Source organism: Filicampus tigris, chromosome 9, assembly GCF_054856515.1.
Source record: "Filicampus tigris isolate MCC_2025a chromosome 9, RoL_Ftig_1.0, whole genome shotgun sequence".
Classification (NCBI taxonomy): domain Eukaryota; kingdom Metazoa; phylum Chordata; class Actinopteri; order Syngnathiformes; family Syngnathidae; genus Filicampus; species Filicampus tigris.
In genome coordinates, this window is record NC_141225.1 from 14,352,440 (window position 1) to 14,371,988 (window position 19,549).

General features: G+C 40.3%; 1 protein-coding gene across 16 annotated transcripts in view; it reads right to left on the reverse strand.

Moving 5' to 3' along the window:
• Positions 1-19,549, reverse strand: part of cacna1da (calcium channel, voltage-dependent, L type, alpha 1D subunit, a) — a 72,646-nt gene that overhangs the window by 46,404 nt on the left and 6,693 nt on the right. For all 16 annotated transcript variants that reach the window (XM_086041804.1, XM_086041805.1, XM_086041798.1 and 13 more), the window contains exons 4-6: positions 5,701-5,840; positions 1,846-2,018; positions 1,014-1,166 (exon numbers count right to left, since the gene is read on the reverse strand). In XM_086041804.1, coding sequence (XP_085897930.1) covers positions 1,014-1,166; positions 1,846-2,018; positions 5,701-5,840 — 466 coding nt within the window. The remainder of the gene's footprint in view (positions 1-1,013; positions 1,167-1,845; positions 2,019-5,700; positions 5,841-19,549) is intronic.

The window sequence follows — 19,549 nt, forward strand, 5'->3', positions numbered from 1 at the left end:
ACTGCTTTGGTGCCACCTGGTAGTATCTCAGGTACGGCGGGGCCGATTATTCGATATCGACATGTATCGCGATTGACACGGGATCGATACCAAAAGAAAACGCCTTCGATAAAACGTTAGATAGTAAAAAAAAAAAAAAGAAAAAGAAAAACAAACCCGATCGCAGCATGGTGCGTGAGGTAGGCAGTGCGCTTCTGCCTCCAAACATGAAGAAGCAAACCAAAGAAGAAGCAGCTTTTAAATCAACGAGGAGGAAGCATTTAAACCAACAAGAAGAAGCTGTTAACTCAACGGAGCATGCTCGTGGGCCCGGCGGCCGTGCACTACATAACGATGTACAAAAACCAGTAAAGAAAAGAAAAGGTTTAAAACAAAATCAATAATTATCAATATTGACTGAAATGAAATACTTACATTGTGACAGTTTTTCAAACATTTCTCAGCCCTTTATCTAATCTTTATATCGACCAGTTTATTCCACTCTTTCATAGTTACATTGACCTCTTATTAAAGGTTAAGTATTCTGTTAAAATAAAATAACCTAAATGTATTTTTCTTCGGGTCATTATTTTCAATAGTTTAAAAAAAGAAAAAAAATTCTCTATATATCGATATCGACCAATACAAAACACTTAAAACGTGATATACTTTTCAGTCATGTCGCCCAGCCCTAATCTCAGGGCCCCGGGAACTGTTGACAGGAGTACAGTAAGTTGTTTTCAGAGCCTATCAGTTTGCCAAATATTCAGTATTAATGTGTGTGTACGTGACTGGTGAATTACAAACATTAACTTTGTGTGCTTTGTAGAAAGGCACTTTATAAAGTTAAGTCCATTCACTTTCAGTAGTTTATGGGTCAGATCTGCCACATCCAATACGGCAGGCATAGTCATGTATTGCAGCAACATATATATATGTACTGTATATATATGTATGTATATGATTAAATAGACATTCAATCAGTTACTTGATAATCAAGTCAGATGAAAAAAAAAAGAAACTATGTTACATACCTGAGCCAGGAAGGTAGCAGGTTGCGTGCATTTTACCGATGAAAAGCTCCAGGCCAATAATAGCATAGATGATGATGACAAACAAGACCAGGAGGGCAATATGAAGGAGAGGGACCATGGCTTTAATGATGGAGTTCAACACCACTTGTAAACCTAAGGAAGGAGGAACAAATCATGTATTAATGACTCAAACATGGACTTTAAGTGCACTTAATCTGGGCCAGTTGCATAGTATCGGAAATAAAAATGGTTACCCCTCCCTGTCCTATCCTCTGCCCGCCCACATTTAAATTTGCAATACAACAACAAAACAACTTAAAACAATCGCCAACTTTGCTTTCTTTCATCCTAATGCTAACTCACATAGAAGCACTAATAAATTGCACTGGTAGTCGTGATGTTATAAACAACAAATATCTGAACAGAAACGGTAATTAACAATACAAAAAATACCCAGAAGTATAATCCTGTGCGAAAAAAGAGTAATGTTACTGCAGTTTACTGATTCACTTACAGTAGCTGTGAAAGTCTTCTTCGTATGTCTTAATGATTGTATTCTACTGCCCCCTGGTGGCCAAGGTGGCCAAGTTGTTCTTTCTTTACAAAGAAGGTATTTTTCTAACAATACTGTATGTGATTACAGTTTGCGGCAGCACAAGGTACAGTTTTTTTCTTAATAATAATATTGCAACATTAACAACTTTTTATAGTGTTTGCAGTTATTACACCAACATTCCTGTCCTCTTAGCGCTCTAATGATGTGTAAAAAATAAAAACAGTCCGAAGAGCTGTGACCATGCTGAAAAACCTAATAACATGGCACGTTACTTACTGGGTACTCCTGAGACCAGCCGCAAGGGACGCAGCACACGGAAGGCTCGAAGGGCTTTCACGTCAAATCCACCAGGTTTACCGCCGTGCCCGTGCATGGACGGGTGGGTTTCCTCTCCCTCAACGTCTGCCTTCTCATCTTTGGTCAGAATCTCCAAGACGACACTGAAGAGGCTGCCAGTAAGAACACACATACAGTCTCACAGCACAGTACTGAAAATTTAACACAGCCTATTGATCTGCTCGGTTTTGTGCCAAAAATTGCCTTTACAATGACAATAATGCTGCATTTTGACAAGGACAGAGATGTATTTTGGCAATACATTTTTATTGTGGTTTTATATGCTGTGGTGTAGAATTGCATTGTAACAAACTGAGGTGTGTCTTATGCAGTATTCTGACTCTTAAAACATTAGGGATGCACAAACCGCTTTTTTCAGACTGTAACATTGAGTTACATTTGCGTACTCGCTGATATCGAGTATTGATATTTGATCATGTTGACAAAGAAAATATGCAACCTTTTCTTGAACAAACACCATATAACACTAGTTAGAGCATGGGTGGGCAACTCGCGGCTACACAGTGAGTGGCACCTTGATTAATTTTTGGTAGGTGTTCACTGTATAGTTTTAAGGTGTAATATCACCATTCACCATCAGATGGCAGACATGGCTGGTTAGGTAGCACCTGGTCCTATGTGGCCCCCCAGTAGCGCTGATGAAAAATTGTGTGCCCCTCCATCATTTAATGGAACCATTCCTGAGTTAGCGTAACAACTTGTCATTACTGACATTTTAACATCCAACTGCACGTTTTTTTAAACAGTTTTGCCATTCATTTTACTTATATGTAGCCTGTAAAAGAACGGTTTTCAGTTATGTTGATGAATCGCAAGAAGGTGTACCTAATGAAGTGCCTGGTGAGTGTATATGAGTAGATTTTTTTCCTTTTATTTTAAGCATTGTATAGAAAGCTTGTTAAGAACCCTGTTTCTACTGAATGAAATAAGATACATAAACAATGAGTCTTTTTGTGGTCACGTCATCCTTTTTCCTCCCTTTTGTGCATGTACAGTAGCTTGCAAATTTCAAAGCATTCATTTTACTATTGTAAACGCCACTCACTAAGTATGGTTGGACATGTTGACACTTTTTTTTAACAACCACCCACAAACCACACTGACATCACCGGGGGCAGAGTTGGACTATCACTTATCAGGACAACTTCACATATGGTGATTATTCCCTGTTAATCGGTTAATTGCACTCTAAGACAAAACAGTACATCCTTTAGGGTTATAAAGGACTGCTTTTGTACCTATCTATAAAAGGTACAAAAAGCTCTCCAGGGGTCCAATAATTCGCTCTATGGAATTCAACAAAAAGACTGACTGTAATGGAACTTTGAGTTTGCATCGTCTGGTCCAACAATTCAGATAAAATCCATAGCATCAGGCCTCACATGATAAAACTAGAGAAGGGTTGTCCAAACTTTTTGCAAAGAGGGTCAGATTTGGTGAGGTGAAAATGCCATTTAACCTGGCATTCTTTTTTACATGGAACACTAATAAATCCAAGCACATTTTAGCAAACCAGTCTGCCTTTCGTTTTTGACTCTAGTTTAAATTTCAAAATTCTTAAACATGTATTGGGTTCATTTCAAACATGACATATCATTGGCAATTAAGTTTTCACTGAACGTTTAGATTTTAAAACAGGTAAATATATAACAGTATTCACCAGTACAAATTACAAACATGAATAACAACTGGAAATTAAGCAGTTACATAGCAATATTGGCCCTCGATGTCAACTTTCCTTTTATTCATCGTCGGCATTCTAGCCGCAGCCCGCGCTAACTACATTGACTTCAATTGAATTGCGCCCACGCCCTAGACGGATTTGGTGCGAATGCAGCAGAGAAACAGTCCGGAAAGGGTCACACAGGGTTATGTAGTTGGACAGAGTGCTGCTGCCCTTTTGTATGTAAATGTGAAATTGCATTTAGAGTGTATTTAATACGCTTGTCAACGGGGCAACGGGCCAGACTTTATTCATTTCATGAGGCTGCGGGCCGGATAAAATTTGACCGCGGTCCGTATTTGGATCCGGACTGGACTTTGGACATGAACGAGAGGAAATCATTGATGCATACATCAAAATGAGGAATGCAAGTAGAGACTGGAGCTGCCTACAGGTGCTGAAATATGCTCTTCTAAGTGTTGACTGCACCTGTTCAAGTGAGTCACAATAGTATGCTTTGTTACTCACCCACCCAAGGAACGCAACCTTCACAAATTGACACCTTTATGATGAAAGTAACTACTCAGACCAGCTTCCACAGCATTCATCCTCCAGATTCTATTCATTCATTTTCAATACTACTTGTCCAGATCAGGGTTTCAGATGAGAGGCAGGTAACACCCTGGACTGATCCCCTTTCATTTACAGTACACATACTGTATGCTCTGATCTGATCCATGCCACCATGTAGCCCTAAGCAAAATTGGACTTTGGGGCCCTCAATTTCTCCTAATAATACTGATGAATGATCATTCATACTCCTATTATAAATTACTGCTATTTAACTCATATTCCACAAACACAATTGTCATCAGAATGCTGTGTTTAGACAGGGGGTACATAATATTGTAAATCATTTTTTGGGTTGACTTCCCCATCAATATTCTTTTAAGAAATGTAAAACAAAACTGGAACTTTTGTGACAAAACTTGTATGCCGCTTTCCCACTGCACTGTACATACTCATTTGTTCTCGATATTTACATTGCTTAGTGGGAAGCAAATTCACTATAATCCCCACACTTTCTGTTAAGAATTACCATTGTGATACACAAATCAGTGGATCTGCAAATATTTAAAAAACAATGAAAATCAATTTGAAGACTCGACTTGTTTGAGTTCAGTAATCCATCTCAGTCAAAATCAGCCGTCGTGGAGGAGATAATTGATTTTCATCTCGACAAACTCAGAAGAAGCCTGCTGAGTCTGGCTAGGGAGCAGCGCTGCAACACGAGCAGTCGGACTGAAACCAACAGTTTTTCTTTTAAAACATGTTTGTGAAATTTAGGCAGATAGACACTGATATATTGAAATGTTGACATGGAACACAGGCCGCCTTATTTGTCTGTGTGTCGCCGCATCGAATGAGTGGCAACGCTTGCCGGCAGAGCGCCCGTCTTCGCTTGCGACTGCACGCCAGATCAACCTTGCGTGGCGCGCACAGACAGAGATGTGACCCAGCTACCCAGTGGACTGTGCATATTAGAAGAGAGGTTGTCACAAGGCAAGAGAGGGGAAGGAAGATGGAGCGCACAGAAGATTGCAAGAAGATAGCAAAGTGCAAAGGGGTTGGCAAGGAGGGCGGTCTGAGGCTGAGCTGGGGGGAAAAAAAAAGGTACATTTGAGCGGAAATGGAAGTGGCTGCTGATAAAGACAAAGCGGTGCATGATGGGAGATTGCGAGTGAAAGACAGTAAGTGAGAGGAGAAAAAGCGGAGATGGGAGGGAGTGTTGGAGGAGAGATGGAGTATGGAGGGATGGTGACTCATTCCAGTGGTGGTAAAGCTCTGATTTATTCTCTGTGTTTTTTCTGGGTCATCTAGTGTGGGCGTATGAGGGTCTCTATTAGCACTGGGCCACTCGGAGCAGAGGCTTAAGCATCTTTAACTTTGGCGCAGCCAGCCGCCTCTCTCACTGTACAACCACCACTGTCAAAGTGCAAACCCTAACACCAAACTCATGAGGCATTGTTGAATCAACAAACGCCACTCTCGCTCTCAAGGAATTGTTGTTGTTGTTTTGGAAGAAAGACGCATGTTAGAAGGGGACTTACCCAATGACGACAATGACGAAATCCAGCATGTTCCAACCGTTTCTCACGTAGGCATTTTGATGCATCACCAAACCATAAGCGATTATTTTCAGAAACGTCTCAATTGTGAAAATGATGAGGAAGGCATACTCGACTGTCTCCTGCACACACGCACAAGAAACACAAAAAAATACATGTCAACCATGGAGGTGTTCTAAGCATTTAAATAGGCTCAGTGTCTGGAAATGTACAGTACAGGGGGTCCTCAGTTTCCGAACGGACTTTCGTTCCAACGGGGCCAATGTGACCCACATCTGCAAATCAGAACACGCTGTCATCTATTACTAATCTATGGTAATGCAGTAGTAAAGTCAGAATTATAGTAAATATTTGTATGGAAAACACTTCTAGGCCATAAATATAAAGCAGTCAAATGGAAAAACAGTAAATATGATGGCAACTGAACTGAAGTCTTCTTGTGTTGTGTGACTGCATTATTTTACATGAAAGTACAGTATATAAAATAGTTCATCACGCTCAGTTTGTAAACTGTCTTTCACTTCTAATTTATTTTCCTTGGCAAAAAAATGAATAAATCATTCAATATATATTATCAAAGTTCACGACTGTGATAAAACTTTGGTTATCAAGCAAACAGCAACACAGCTCATTTATTACGACGAGACTTTATATGAGTCTCTCGTGACTGTCAAATTTGCGAATGACAAATGACACATGCCTGCCACGCCCACAAAAATGTTTGCTTGCAAAACTAGGGAAAGTCAGTGACATTCTACTGAAGTATCTGTGATTTGAGTGTGTATAGCTTTACACTTTTTTGTGTGTTTGTTTTTGTTTTGTTTGGCTGTTTAAAAAATGTCAAAAGCTGACTGAAAATGTACGTGTAGAGTGACTCGGCATGAGTAGTAACCAAGCTCGTGTACGAATGTGCTTATAATTTGTTTTGTTTTATTTTCTTGTAATCGAGTAATAGTTACTGTTTTCGAGTGTTTTGATTAATCATTGCAGCTCTACATTAATGCAGCTCATCCATATCGGTGCGCATCAACTCTAATGATTAGCCTACATACAAGCTCTGAACCAAAAAGTCAAACAACATCAACATACAGTACAGTATACAACCAATAAACAATAACCATATACTCTAGTTAAATACTGTATATACATCTCCATTAGAGTATTAGTTTGTACGGGCGTACCTAATGAAGTTTCCCATGGGAATTGAAAGGCATGTTAATGACATGTAACAAAGAGCAGTAAACAACTTGGTACAACCCCCACAGCACGTCCTCATCATCATCTCATTTGCTCCATCTCCATCTCAGATGACCATATGATGAAGATCAATAGTCCATGCATTGCTACACATGACTTGCTATATGACTGGACAAATTAATTATGCTCTGCATTGTCCATAAGAGACTGACTATACAGTAATGAGTGCAGCGGACGGTGAATGTTTTATACCAAGGGTTTGCAAAGTGTGTTGGCTTGGCAATCACTCACCCCACAGAGAATACAAAAACAGCCTAGGGACTAACATTTAAAGGCCCTACCAAAGCAATCAAATTTTACCAATTGCAATTTTAAAAGCTTTGCTCCGTTTTACGTCAGAGAATTTAAAAATAGAACTGCTCACATGTGCATAGTGATTATTTTCACATTAGTGTCTCACTATTGCCTGTAACTGCTTCTAATATCAGCACTCATTAACAAACTGATTTTCTGGAGAATTTTTTTCTGCTTTGTTTCCACACTCTCACCACCCACTAAAATGTATCTTTCTATTAGCTTACGTTTTCATTATGTTGACAAATCTTTTTGTTTCTCAAACTGTAGCGCCTCCATTGAAGTCTTATGAATATTCATTCTTGCAAGACACAACATAAAATCAGTTCAACGGAATCATTATTATTTTCAAAATATTCTTATTTCTTTTCAAATATAAGAATACAGTACATGCATTTGTCTGTTTTATCACTCTCAATAGATGATCTAAAACATAGAATTATGACATGTTTCTGATAGTTAATTAACAGCGATTACTTTCCAACAAAAACACAATAAAAACCCAATCAGCTTTTTCTCAATGCTGGAAACGTCATTTTACACAAAAACAGACCTAAAGGTTCAAAAGTCACACAAAAACATGGCAGTAGCAGAAATGATATAGCAGTTACAGATAGGGATGGTCTGGACATTGTACATCTGTCCTTATATACTTATTCGTGAGGACACTATGATACTATGACACCCGATACCACCTCACCAGTCTTTCATATATCTATATTATTCCATCCTCCCTGAGCCTGCCATGTGCACCTTGGCAGACAATGAACAGTTCTTCAAAAACAGTCAATGCATTCTTGCTTCAAACCTATTTATTGACACTTCCAGTTGAAGTTTAAAACAAAACAAACAAAAGACAGAACTACTGGGAGGAGAATTACACTATATTTAAGCAAACACATAGCTTTGTCTTGTAAAAACGTAGGCTAATCAGTAGCTTCAATGTTGCAATACAAAACTTAAATAAACACTCGAACACAAACAGCGCAACATTTACAGAAAGATTATTCCGTGTGTAATAGAAATGGTATTTTTGAGTGACAGTTGGAGTACCGACAAGTATGTAAGAAAGTATGCACTTGTGTTTGGTCTAAAAAAAAGTTGGTATTGGGGCATCGCTTAGCTATTGATGTGGACACGCCACAGGTGACTCAGCTGTTTGGCACTGTTAGGGCCTTCCCAGCTGCCATGAAAACTGGAGATCGGCTAGCTCCATGCTTTTTGCATGACACTTAACACAGGCTGGTATGATTAATATCTGTCACGCAATACACTCCAATGCTATTCTGATGCTAAGTGACTGGAAATGTCCCTTTCAGGGCCAGAGGCAGCGTGAATGCTGTGGCAACCGAACATATTAAGTCTTTAATATCTCACATGGGAAGCCAATACAAAATGCAAACAAAGCGCACACACACACACAAAACGTATATAGAAGACATAATACCCTTTTCCGCCTGAGGGCCTCTTGAATCTGCTGTTATGTGTTCTCAGTGGACGCCAAAAAATGCGAGAGCGATGAGTGCTGCGGGGCTCGTTTTCCCAACAGTTTACTGTAGATTAGAAGGAGCACTTAGGCCAGAATAAGAGACACGGGCCTCTTTGTTGCTGAAGCAAAAGGTTGAGAAAAGCTTGAAGCTCTTGTGACCATGACAGAGCTGTGTTGAGGCCACAAATCCAGCAGTGCCAATGCAGCACTTCATGTTGGCAAATTTTTAGAAATTTAGAGCAAGGGTGTTGAATTTTTTTTCTCAGAGGGCCGCAGACAACTAAAACCAAGATATGATAAACAATTATGTATTAATTTGATATACTGCATATTATATTTATTTTGAAAAGCTGCTACATCACAGCTTAACGTTAACGATTATTCAGGATTTTGTGGTGACAAACGGTCATGTATCACTAGAGGTGCAAAAATTTATCGATTATCAACAACTAATCCAAAACCAATAAATATATATTTCTTTTTATAGTCAATTACAGACCTTGTTTAATTTCAATTTGTCCAAATGCTCTGAATTTCAGACCGCAAATTTTTTGTAAAATGCCCAGCTCTGATGACAACATACAGTACATATACCAACCAGGCACAACATTAAAGGGGGAAGCCAACCCCGACATTTTCTTTACAAGAATATGTTCTATGTAGACCCACTAGTCGAAACATGGCATTCTGATTAACATTGTGTAGAATGAGTTAAGCAGCAAAATCCACCCCTTTTTAGCCATCTCAAGAGGCGGCCATTTTGTCACTTCTGTCGACAGAAAATGACGTCACAGTTGCTCAGGGCTCAAATAACGACCAATCAGCTTCAGAAAACAGGTGAGCCGTGATTGGTCGTTACCTGAGCCCTGAGCAACTATGATGTCATTTTCAGTCGACAGAAGTGACAAAATGGCCGCCTCTTGAGGTGGCTAAAAAGGGGTGGATTTTGCTGCTTAACTCATATTCCACAAATGCAATATTAATCAGAATTCCATGTTTAGACAAGTGAAGGCGCATAGAACATATTATTGAAAAGATTTTTTGGGGTTGACTTCCCCTTCAGAGCACTGGCACAAACCAATCAGAGCCAATAAAAGAGCAATAACAATTCAGTTGTGATAATGTTACGTTTTAATTGACAGTGTAGAGAGGCCAGTGTAAATCTTAATTGTAATTCAGCAGCAAGTGTATGTAAATGAAATGTGTAAAATATAATAGCATGTGATAGCCACCCCTTCTCAGTTAATGAGCAGCAAATTTGTTCATCAGCACAGGGAGCTGCAAAGAGAAACAGGAAGCGGCGGAGAGACAGCAAGGGAAAAACAGGAAAAGAGAGAGAGAGAGAGGATAGAGGCCTTTGGGGATGACCATAAATATCTCTGAGTCATCTTAGTTTATTTGCGCTCTAGAAAGACATACTCTGATATGTTTGGCTTTTTGAACATGATCAGGTATTTGTGAGGTTCACCTTAATAGCTTTAGGTAAAATACAGTCAAGTGGGTCTACCGTTTTGACATGCACGTTTATGTGCTATCGTGCAATAGACTGGGGTATGCTGCTCGACATACATTCCTACTCTACTGCTGCTGAATAGGCACGGTGGGCCATCGTGCCCACAGGCACAACTCACGCACTTCACACAGCGCAGTTGACCATATGACAACGGATGCTAATTGGCTGAACTATGCATTCTGCTACATAACTACACATATGACAGAGCCAGGCGGACAGCACTAATGCAAAGCTATTAACTACGCAGGCGGTACTGTCCGCGGGGCCCGTGAGACACTGTGGAGGTGCTGTCAGACGACGGAGATAAAACGGTGATTACCACTTTGGGTATACAATACTAACAGTGGGTGACAATTCAGACAAAAGTGTACGTATTTGTGGTCTTGTGACCCACCATCAGGGAACCTGCCCTGACAAAGACCGTGGGACTCATGGAAATGGACACAATGTGGGCAAGCAGTACACAGTGGATCGCTGCACAGTTCGGTATTCTCAAATTCACATATTGTGATGTCATTTTCAGTCGACAGAAGTGACAAAATGGCCACCCCCGAGATGGCTGAAAACGAGTGGATTTTGCTGCTTAACTCATATTCCACAAACACAATTTGAATCAGAATGCTGTGTTTCAACTTGTGGGCCTGCATAGGACATATTCTTAAGAAAAATATGTCTGGGTTGACTTCCACTTTAAATGAGACCTTCTAATGAAAGGTCATAACCACGGCAAAAAAACAACTACACCAAAACATTAAACTAGTTGTCTGCTCAACCAAATTTATGCTAAACCAAACATACTGGGTTCAAATAAGCCATGCTGACAGTCATTCCGAACACGTATCTCAGTTAAGATCTATAAATCAACAATAAGCAGTTCTACACCATAAATGTTGCCAGTGCACTGTTCTGAAATAAAGACACTATATATACTATATTATTGAAGCACTGTACAAGCATGAATAGGGTAATACATTCCCCTCAAACACATGCTGAAGGTCATCACATGACCACCTGGGTGTTACTACAAGCACATGTTGGATGAGTGTCAGTGTGTGGCGGTGAGCCCACAGACACATGCCGTGATGGACACTTAAAATCTTTGCGGATTTGGACCACAGCATTTACCAGTTATATAAACACAACAAAATCATCACAGTTAGGTCAAAAGCAAGGTGTGTACACTGCTGGAGACATACGTGATATGCTGTACATTACAGCAGCCAATTTGCATGAATTTAGCCGCAACCAACAGAGCCAACATACAGACGGGGAAAAGATATGAACTCATGATGTCATTTTGAATCTGATGCTACACACTGAGAGTAGAAATGGATTCTGTAGAGCTTCCAATAACAATCTACTGCTCCATATCACTTCCCTATAATCTCTCTATCTCCCCCACTGCTATCTGCAGGGATAAGTCAGTGTTGCCCGACCAAGCCGGGGAGAGGTGAAGTTAGACTGTAACTTGGTGTATACCGTAGTATATTGGAGGTGCAATTGAAATTGATTTGTATATTGTTTAGCAATTTGTGAACACACTTTATCATTGGTTATTTTACAGCATTGGTATGTGTAGCCATGCCCTTTTATTTTGTTGTGGAATGTGCAATTTTTTTAGGTCGTTGAATTGTGTTCGTGTGATTGTTTATGTGTGCTGTATTGTACTGGCAGCTGAAAAAAGAAAAAGAACGATTTAAAAAAAACAAAAAAAACTATTTTCAATATTTTTGGGGGTTCCAGACGATAGTCTCAAACAAGCAGCGTTAATTTTAGTTGTTTGCAGAGGATGAAAAATATATGCCTGTCAGTTTTGCAGCATGCTCTGTCTGCATGTGTTCACATGCTATCGCTTGTGTTAAATTTAAGCTGTTAAAATATATAGATGCTAGTTTCGTTGGCCAGTCAATGGCATTTTGCATTGTGTGATAGCATAAAGGACATTCGTAAGACAAAATGAATGTGGTTTGATTAAATTGTTCCTGTTTTCTGTTTAGTTTTTAAGCAAACATCAGCTGGGAATTGCAATAAACAGCTTGAAGCAAGCAAATGTCTTCCCCTTTGAAGAACCATCTGCCAAACTGCTGCTTTTTGTGAAGTTATCTATTTTTTGCTAGAGTCAGGTAACCCGTGTGTTGAGGCATTGTAATTAAAACGAGTCACAAAATGACATTATTTTCCTGAAATGATATAAATGAAATCACCAGGTGTAAGAAAAATGAGGCAAATACATTTTCACATATGTGTTTATCAATGTGTATAGTGGGAACCGTATGCTTGTAAGTATACAGTATATGTGGGTCCTCGCGTTGGGTGTATAAGAGCACATGTGCTACATTTGTGTGTGCGTGTATATGCGTGTGCTTGGGTGTGCGTGAGTGTGTGTGTGTGTGAGAGCGTGTGCACGTGCATGAATGCGTGCGTGTGTGAGCTGAAGTGAGAGCCGTGGGGGTGGGCAGGAGTCTGCCAAAGATGGTTTCAAGAGCAGGTCAACTCCAGTATACCCACACTATCAAGTCAACCTTTTCCAAATACAAGGAAACAATATACATGAGTTTATTTTAATATGCTGCAGTGACATGTTATAACCTAAGCCACGTCCTCATAGCAAAGGCTGCCAAAGATACCAAAATAGCAAGCTAGTGCACTCGCTCACCTATACACCCGAGGATGTGTGTCTCGCTCTCATGTTTTGTTATTTTCAGTGGGTGACGATGCCCACACTGGTGAGAAGATATTCCTCACTGGGAGGGTGTACATTGCAAATCCAAACATTGCTTTGAATTTGTTGAGTTTTAACTGACTGGTGAGTCAACACAACAACATTGGGCATTTGGACACTGCCTGAGATCCCGTACAATATTATATCAGTTATAATGCTTTTACCATGTCAATTTTGGTCAATCTGGGTGACTGGCTCCGACTCAAATAGAAAAAAAATGATTAAAAAAAAAAGGTTTGCTCATTTCATAAGAGGCGGGCTACATCCTGGACTGGTTGTCCGTCAATCACAGGGCACGTCCAGACAAAAAACATTGACATTTGCATTCACCAATTCAGAGTCTTCAGTGACCCTAACGTGCATGTTTTTTCAATGCCGGAGTGCCCGGTGAAACCCCACGAAAGAATGAGGAGAACATGCAAACTCCACACAGAATGGCCGGTGCCAAAATTCGAACCCCAAACTTCAAAACTGTGATGCAAACATGACATCGTGCGCCCCGAGAACATTCCGATGAGGTAAAATTATCTTTCCATGTTTTTATCTGTTGTTACAAAGAATACAATCCCAAAAGGATTAGCCACACAGCAGGTGTAATGAGACGAGAAGAAGATACACCACAAAAATTTCCCCACTGTGGGATCAATAAAGGCATTCTTATCTTATCTTAAAGTAAGCAGACTCACATTCAAAGCACGTCATCACCTGGAAAGGCACAATGTTTTGTTTTGATTGTTTATTATGAACAGTGCTTGATTCAATATTACAATTTAGAAAGTTTAAAGGTGAGATGTATGAAGAACACAAAACATGAATCACCTGCACATTTAAAGGGTTGAACTTATTAGTCAACGAGTCAACTTTACTACTCCACGTCAATGTTTAATGCTTAATGTCGACGAATCACTAATACTAATTTTGGCACCTTGTCCAATTGGATCGGGACTTCTGAGTAGCCTGTTTGCTGTTGACTATTGTTGGACTGTTATACATAATTGTGGTAGACGACAATAGCGGTTAGCCTCACTAGCTTTGGCTATTCCAAACTCCACTAGCAACATACCTGATTCAAATGATCATATATTCAGCAAGGTCTGCAGAAGCTGAATAACAATCCTGCCTATTTGATTCCGGTGTATTGCAGCACGGAGGCAAATAAAACATCCAGGAAACCGGCCCTTGAGGAACAGGATTGAAGACCCCTGTGCTATGCTATGAAACACAAGATGAGACCAGCCAGCTTGTTGAAGGGAAACATGCATACTCCCACCAATTACAGCCACTCAAACTAGCGTAATGGTGATTTGCTGGTACGTCAAAATATCTTTGGTACTGTACTGAAAAATCATCAATGATGTCATCGATTAATCAACTTCTACTGAACTTTCATCACAATATAGTCAACTACAAAAAAAAATTTGTTAGTCATTCATTGTTTAAATATCACAGTTAAGAATGTTACTTAAGCATTGCTGTACAGTTAATCAACATTTTATGACAGCCACCCAGGACTGGATCAACTCTATTTCAAATACTTCCTTTGTTCTTTGAAAAATATTACAAGGGTTACCACGAGTTGATCCCTAAATATTCCCGTTGCAAGACAGCCACTCGACTTCACAGCCAAGGATATGTATTAAATGATTAAACGCGTTGAAATATTCTTTTTGCTGTGTCTGCTAAGCTAAAGTGAGAGAATTCTTTAAAAAGTCTGCCATTCCCTTTTAAGGGGGCCTGTTTGACGTAGTCTCAGCGCACATTAGCATGGCTGCACTCAGTGCACTGACACTCAGCATCCACACAAAAGCTGTAAAGCTTCAACTCTCTATGCACTCGCTCTTGCTTTTCCTCTCCCTCTTCTCTCCATACGTACACATACAGACACACGCACACACACACACACACACACACACACACACACACACACACAAAGAGAGAAGCGCACACATTCTGGATAACTTGCGGGGACAGTGCTAGTGTGAGCCACAAATGAGCAGCTACGTTAAGTGACTAAACACATAGTTGAAGCATCATCTCTATGGGAGTCTGCAGACACCGTTGCTCACACCAACCATTAGGCAGCCAACCCCTCCATTCGCCAGCGCGCACACACACGCACACACACGCACGTTTGTGTAACACGACGCCCCGCCAACACAACACCTCTCATGGGGAAACACATGTCATCGGCTGCTCTAACAACTAGAGGCCCATAGTACGTGCAATGTTTTGAAGATAAAAACACAGACAAATAACAGGCTATCGCTAACACAAAAGTGAATTTTCTCTCATGATTTTAGATGATAAAATATGTACGTAAAGCTTTGTGCAACTGTGTGACTGATTTGTTTTCTTTCCAAATTGGTCTGCTAAAGCCATGTGTACATGTCATTGCCATAAAAAAATGTACTGGGAAACTGCTCTAATTGTTAACTGCAGATTCCACAAGCAACCTAATTTTGAAAGATGTACACTCCAGTCACCTAAGTCCTTGGAGACACTTGTGAGAACTTCATTGAATTGTGACTCTGATCACTTGTGACAAGAGCATGAGTGATGTGGAGGATGCCTCTTGGTGGTTGGTTGTCATATTGAGGCACGAGGAGGCTTGCTGGTATGTAGTTACATGAAAATCGCTTTTACAGCAGTTGCTCATTTAATACGCAAACTATGTGCATTGGATGCTATGACACGACCATAAATGACATTTATTTATTACATTTGAGTGTTCACCGATACTGAGTATCAATACTTGAAAATGTGTTTTATCTCAATCAAATATTGTGAAAAATACAAAACACAAACTTCTATTGAACATGGAATACATGCCATTCAAATACAACCCTTCAGATACAGTATAAGTTCTACTTCAGTTGTGCACACCTCAAAGGGGTAATATTCTGTCAGTTGAATATGAATTAAGCACAAAAATAAACCCGTTTTTATCCATCTCAGGGGGCGGCCATTTTGTCATTTCCATTTAAAGATTTTTTTTTTATTATTATTTAATTGTTTTGGGGGGGGGGTTGGGTTAACCCCCAATTTCCCCACCTCCCCGTTTCCCCAGGTTTTTCATTGTATTTTTTGGAGGAAAAAAAGTATTACAATTGGCGTCAATTATACATGGATTTTCGCTATTCACGGGCTGGCCCAGTCCACATCCCGCGCAAATGTAGTAAAGTAGACTCACTTCAGTATTACATCCATAGTTTCCGCTTATCCGCACAAGGGTCCCGGGAGTGCTGGAGCCTATCCCAGCTGTCTTCAGGCAGTAGGCGGGGGACACCCTGAACTGGTTGCCAGCCAATCGCAGATTCCAAAATGTAATTTACATTGTCAAGTATGGTGTAAAAAAGTGACATTTTTATTTTGGTCCTTATTATCTGTGGCCACTGGCCTAATTTGCTACCCCGCAGCTTGAAGGGTGAATCATTAAATTGAACATTGACTGCATAAAAATGCATTAATGACCAGAGGAGAACGGAACATTAAGCAAAACGAAAACAACTGAGGGTGCCGTACTGGTGTCATCAACGGAACACTGGCTCGATTGAGGACATCTCCATCTCTCTACGCTTTCGTCCTTTTTGTCCCCAGTAAAATAAATAGCTCTGCAGCTCCCCAGTTATGCAATAACAGTGATACAGGCAAAGATTACATGAAACCAGATGCAATGAGCTGGCTGCATGCCGCTGCCTCACAAAAGATGAGACGCATGAATCACATTCGGCATGAAAAGGTCATTGTTTGGCTCAGCTACCTTCGTCAGGAACTGCCCGCGGTGTTGAGTCTCGGATAGATAAGTTAGATATGACCTTATAGCAAATGTGGGAGGGTTGAAGACTATTTCTCTGTCCCCTTGAGAAGGTAAGTATGAAGGGGACACAGTCACGTAATAGATGGCTTGTGTGTACGTTCTTCTTACCATACGGGGGCTAAATTGAGAAAACAAAGGAGCAGCAATGATACACGCAGGAATGAAGAAGGTTGTCACTCCTTAGGTCCCGTTACTCATGTGTGCCTACTGGTGGTCGCGGGACGGCCATCCTTTGCCCTGTGTGCTGCCAGAGGAGGAAGCTACTGTCTATTTATAAAGAGCTGCTACATTTAACCAGGTCGTGCTAACAAGACTGACAGACTTTGCAATGCTACTTAGCAGCAGCTCTGCAGTAGCTCCACATTACTGTATAGTACCCAGTAGAGCACATGAACATAGAAATGAAACAATCCAGAGATGTAAATCATGCTCTGGTGGAAAATGTATACAACCATAGATTCATTTCTATACATTCTTACATGACTGTACAGTATGTCTCACATATAGTGGAGTTTTGTGGTATAAAAATACGCTAATTTTTCATCACTTTTTCCACCATTAATTCGACTCAATTGATTTTGGTTTTCTTTTCAAGTATGTAAGTAAAAATAAACACCTGAAATAATGTGGTTTCATAAGTGTACACCCCCTCTTATTGCTGGAATATAGCTGATTAGACTTTTAAACTCATGTTGAATGGGAGGGAGTCAGCGCACACCTGCCACTATTTAAAGTGCCTTTGATTAACCCCAAATAAATTTTAACTGTTAAAGTAGGCTTTTCCTGACATTTTCATGGCGTGCATTGAGCAGACGCAAGAAAACTTTATGCTATCACTGACTACTATTTTGAACTTTTCAATACCTTCTACCTTGTCTAATGCTGCCAACACCATGCTTGCCTGAAGGTAAAGTGTTCTTTTGGTCATGAGCAGTGTTGTGTTTGTGCCAAACTTACTTTTTGGAATTATGGCCAAAATGATTTCCCACATGTGTTGGGCAGACTTTATTATGGTCCAATGAAACCAAGGTTACCATTTTTGGCAATAAGGTGCTAGCCACCAGCCACCAACAAACTCATGTGCTAACAGTCTTCTGAGGCCTTTCCCGGGCGGACAGACGGATGCCAGGATCGTCCGTGGCATCACCTCTGTTTGGGAATTTAAATAACACCCAGCTGCGGCATCTACGGAAGATGCAATTTCGGGGTGTAGGCATAGCTAGCTAGCTAACTGCACATCATAGTGATAGAAATGGTCCTAGTAATAACAAGTAACTCGTAATTACATCGGACAGCCGCTAATGTGAACAAAGGTGCTCAAGTTCTTATATGGTGGGGAGGAGAAACTCATAGTTGATACCCAAATGCATCACAAGGCGCCATATTCACTAGGGGCCCAAAAAAATCAGGAAAACTGAAATGGTGAAAAACAGTTAAGTGGTATATTTCCACAATTAAATAATAATATCCGCCTTGCACATGTTTTCAGCAATCGTCTTCAAACGTGTATCATGTAATTAGAAATAAATATATAATTTCACTTTCACAGGGTCTTTGATAACATTAAAAACCAATTTAAAGCGGAAAGTGGAAGTGACTGAAGTTTTGTCTCTTTGGGCTCTATATTTGTAGATGCGCAAAAATTGGCACATCTAGATTTTTGTGCCGTGCAAGCCTAGTTTAGCGTGTTTGGGAATTTGGCAGCCCACATGCCGGACATTCCAGCGGACCGAGGGCATTTTCTTAGACACGCCCCCGCACAATTTTGGGACAATTTCATGGATGAAAATAGACTTAACTTTATACCTGCTGAAACCCGGTCTAAATTGTGGCGCAGATGGTATAACGGGAATTTTGGTGAATTTGATTGAGGTGCAAGCAGACAGATTCTGACCTCCACGGATATGTCCGGTGGATGTCGTATTTCATTCCTAAATATGACAACTGTGTGCATAAAACAGAAATCAATTAATTGAGCCCGTTATTATTATCGTTTGTATTGTATTTTTTAAAAATACCCCCCTAGGCACATGTTGGAAGGTGGTCTCCAAGTGCCCATCAGGATTTTATTCCACTGTTTGCTCAGTACTCATCAAAGTTAAGTTTGAGTATAGCTTTTGTCTTCATTTTGGACAATGTTTAAATGTTGGTTCAAACTTGGGATTTTGACTTCATTTTCTAGCTTGACAGTGGGCTAAATCAACAATTTAAAACAAAAACCAAACAAAAAACTCCATAAACTGGGAGAATCACTAAATGTTCTGAACTCCAGTTTTCATGCTACAGGTAAAGGACAACAAGCATCCTGGAATGAATTGTGTTCCACATAAGAATTTTAATTATAATTGACACGTCCACAAGCCTATAGTAATGAAAAGTTACAGTACACTACATTTTGTCTCAGCCTGTCATGTAATGTGATCCTTGCCTCGCTCATCAGGCCTCCCACCTGCTCCCTCCAGGTTTCATAGCACGCCTCATTCCACCTGCGAGACTGCAGAGCAGAACATCTAACCTCGCCGCCACCGCCGCACCTGCGCTCACTGTTCAGCCTCTGCTGCATTATCCCTCGTTTATTATGCGCATCAGTGTTGACACTGCAGAATTAAAATAAAGTCCTGTGCAAGCAAGCACTGTAATGCTGCTGAAATGGGCAAGTCACTACTTACAGTGTGTTTAAAAAGACGCAATAGAACAACAACAACAGAGGCAGAGCGAAATTGCAAGCGGCAAGGATTT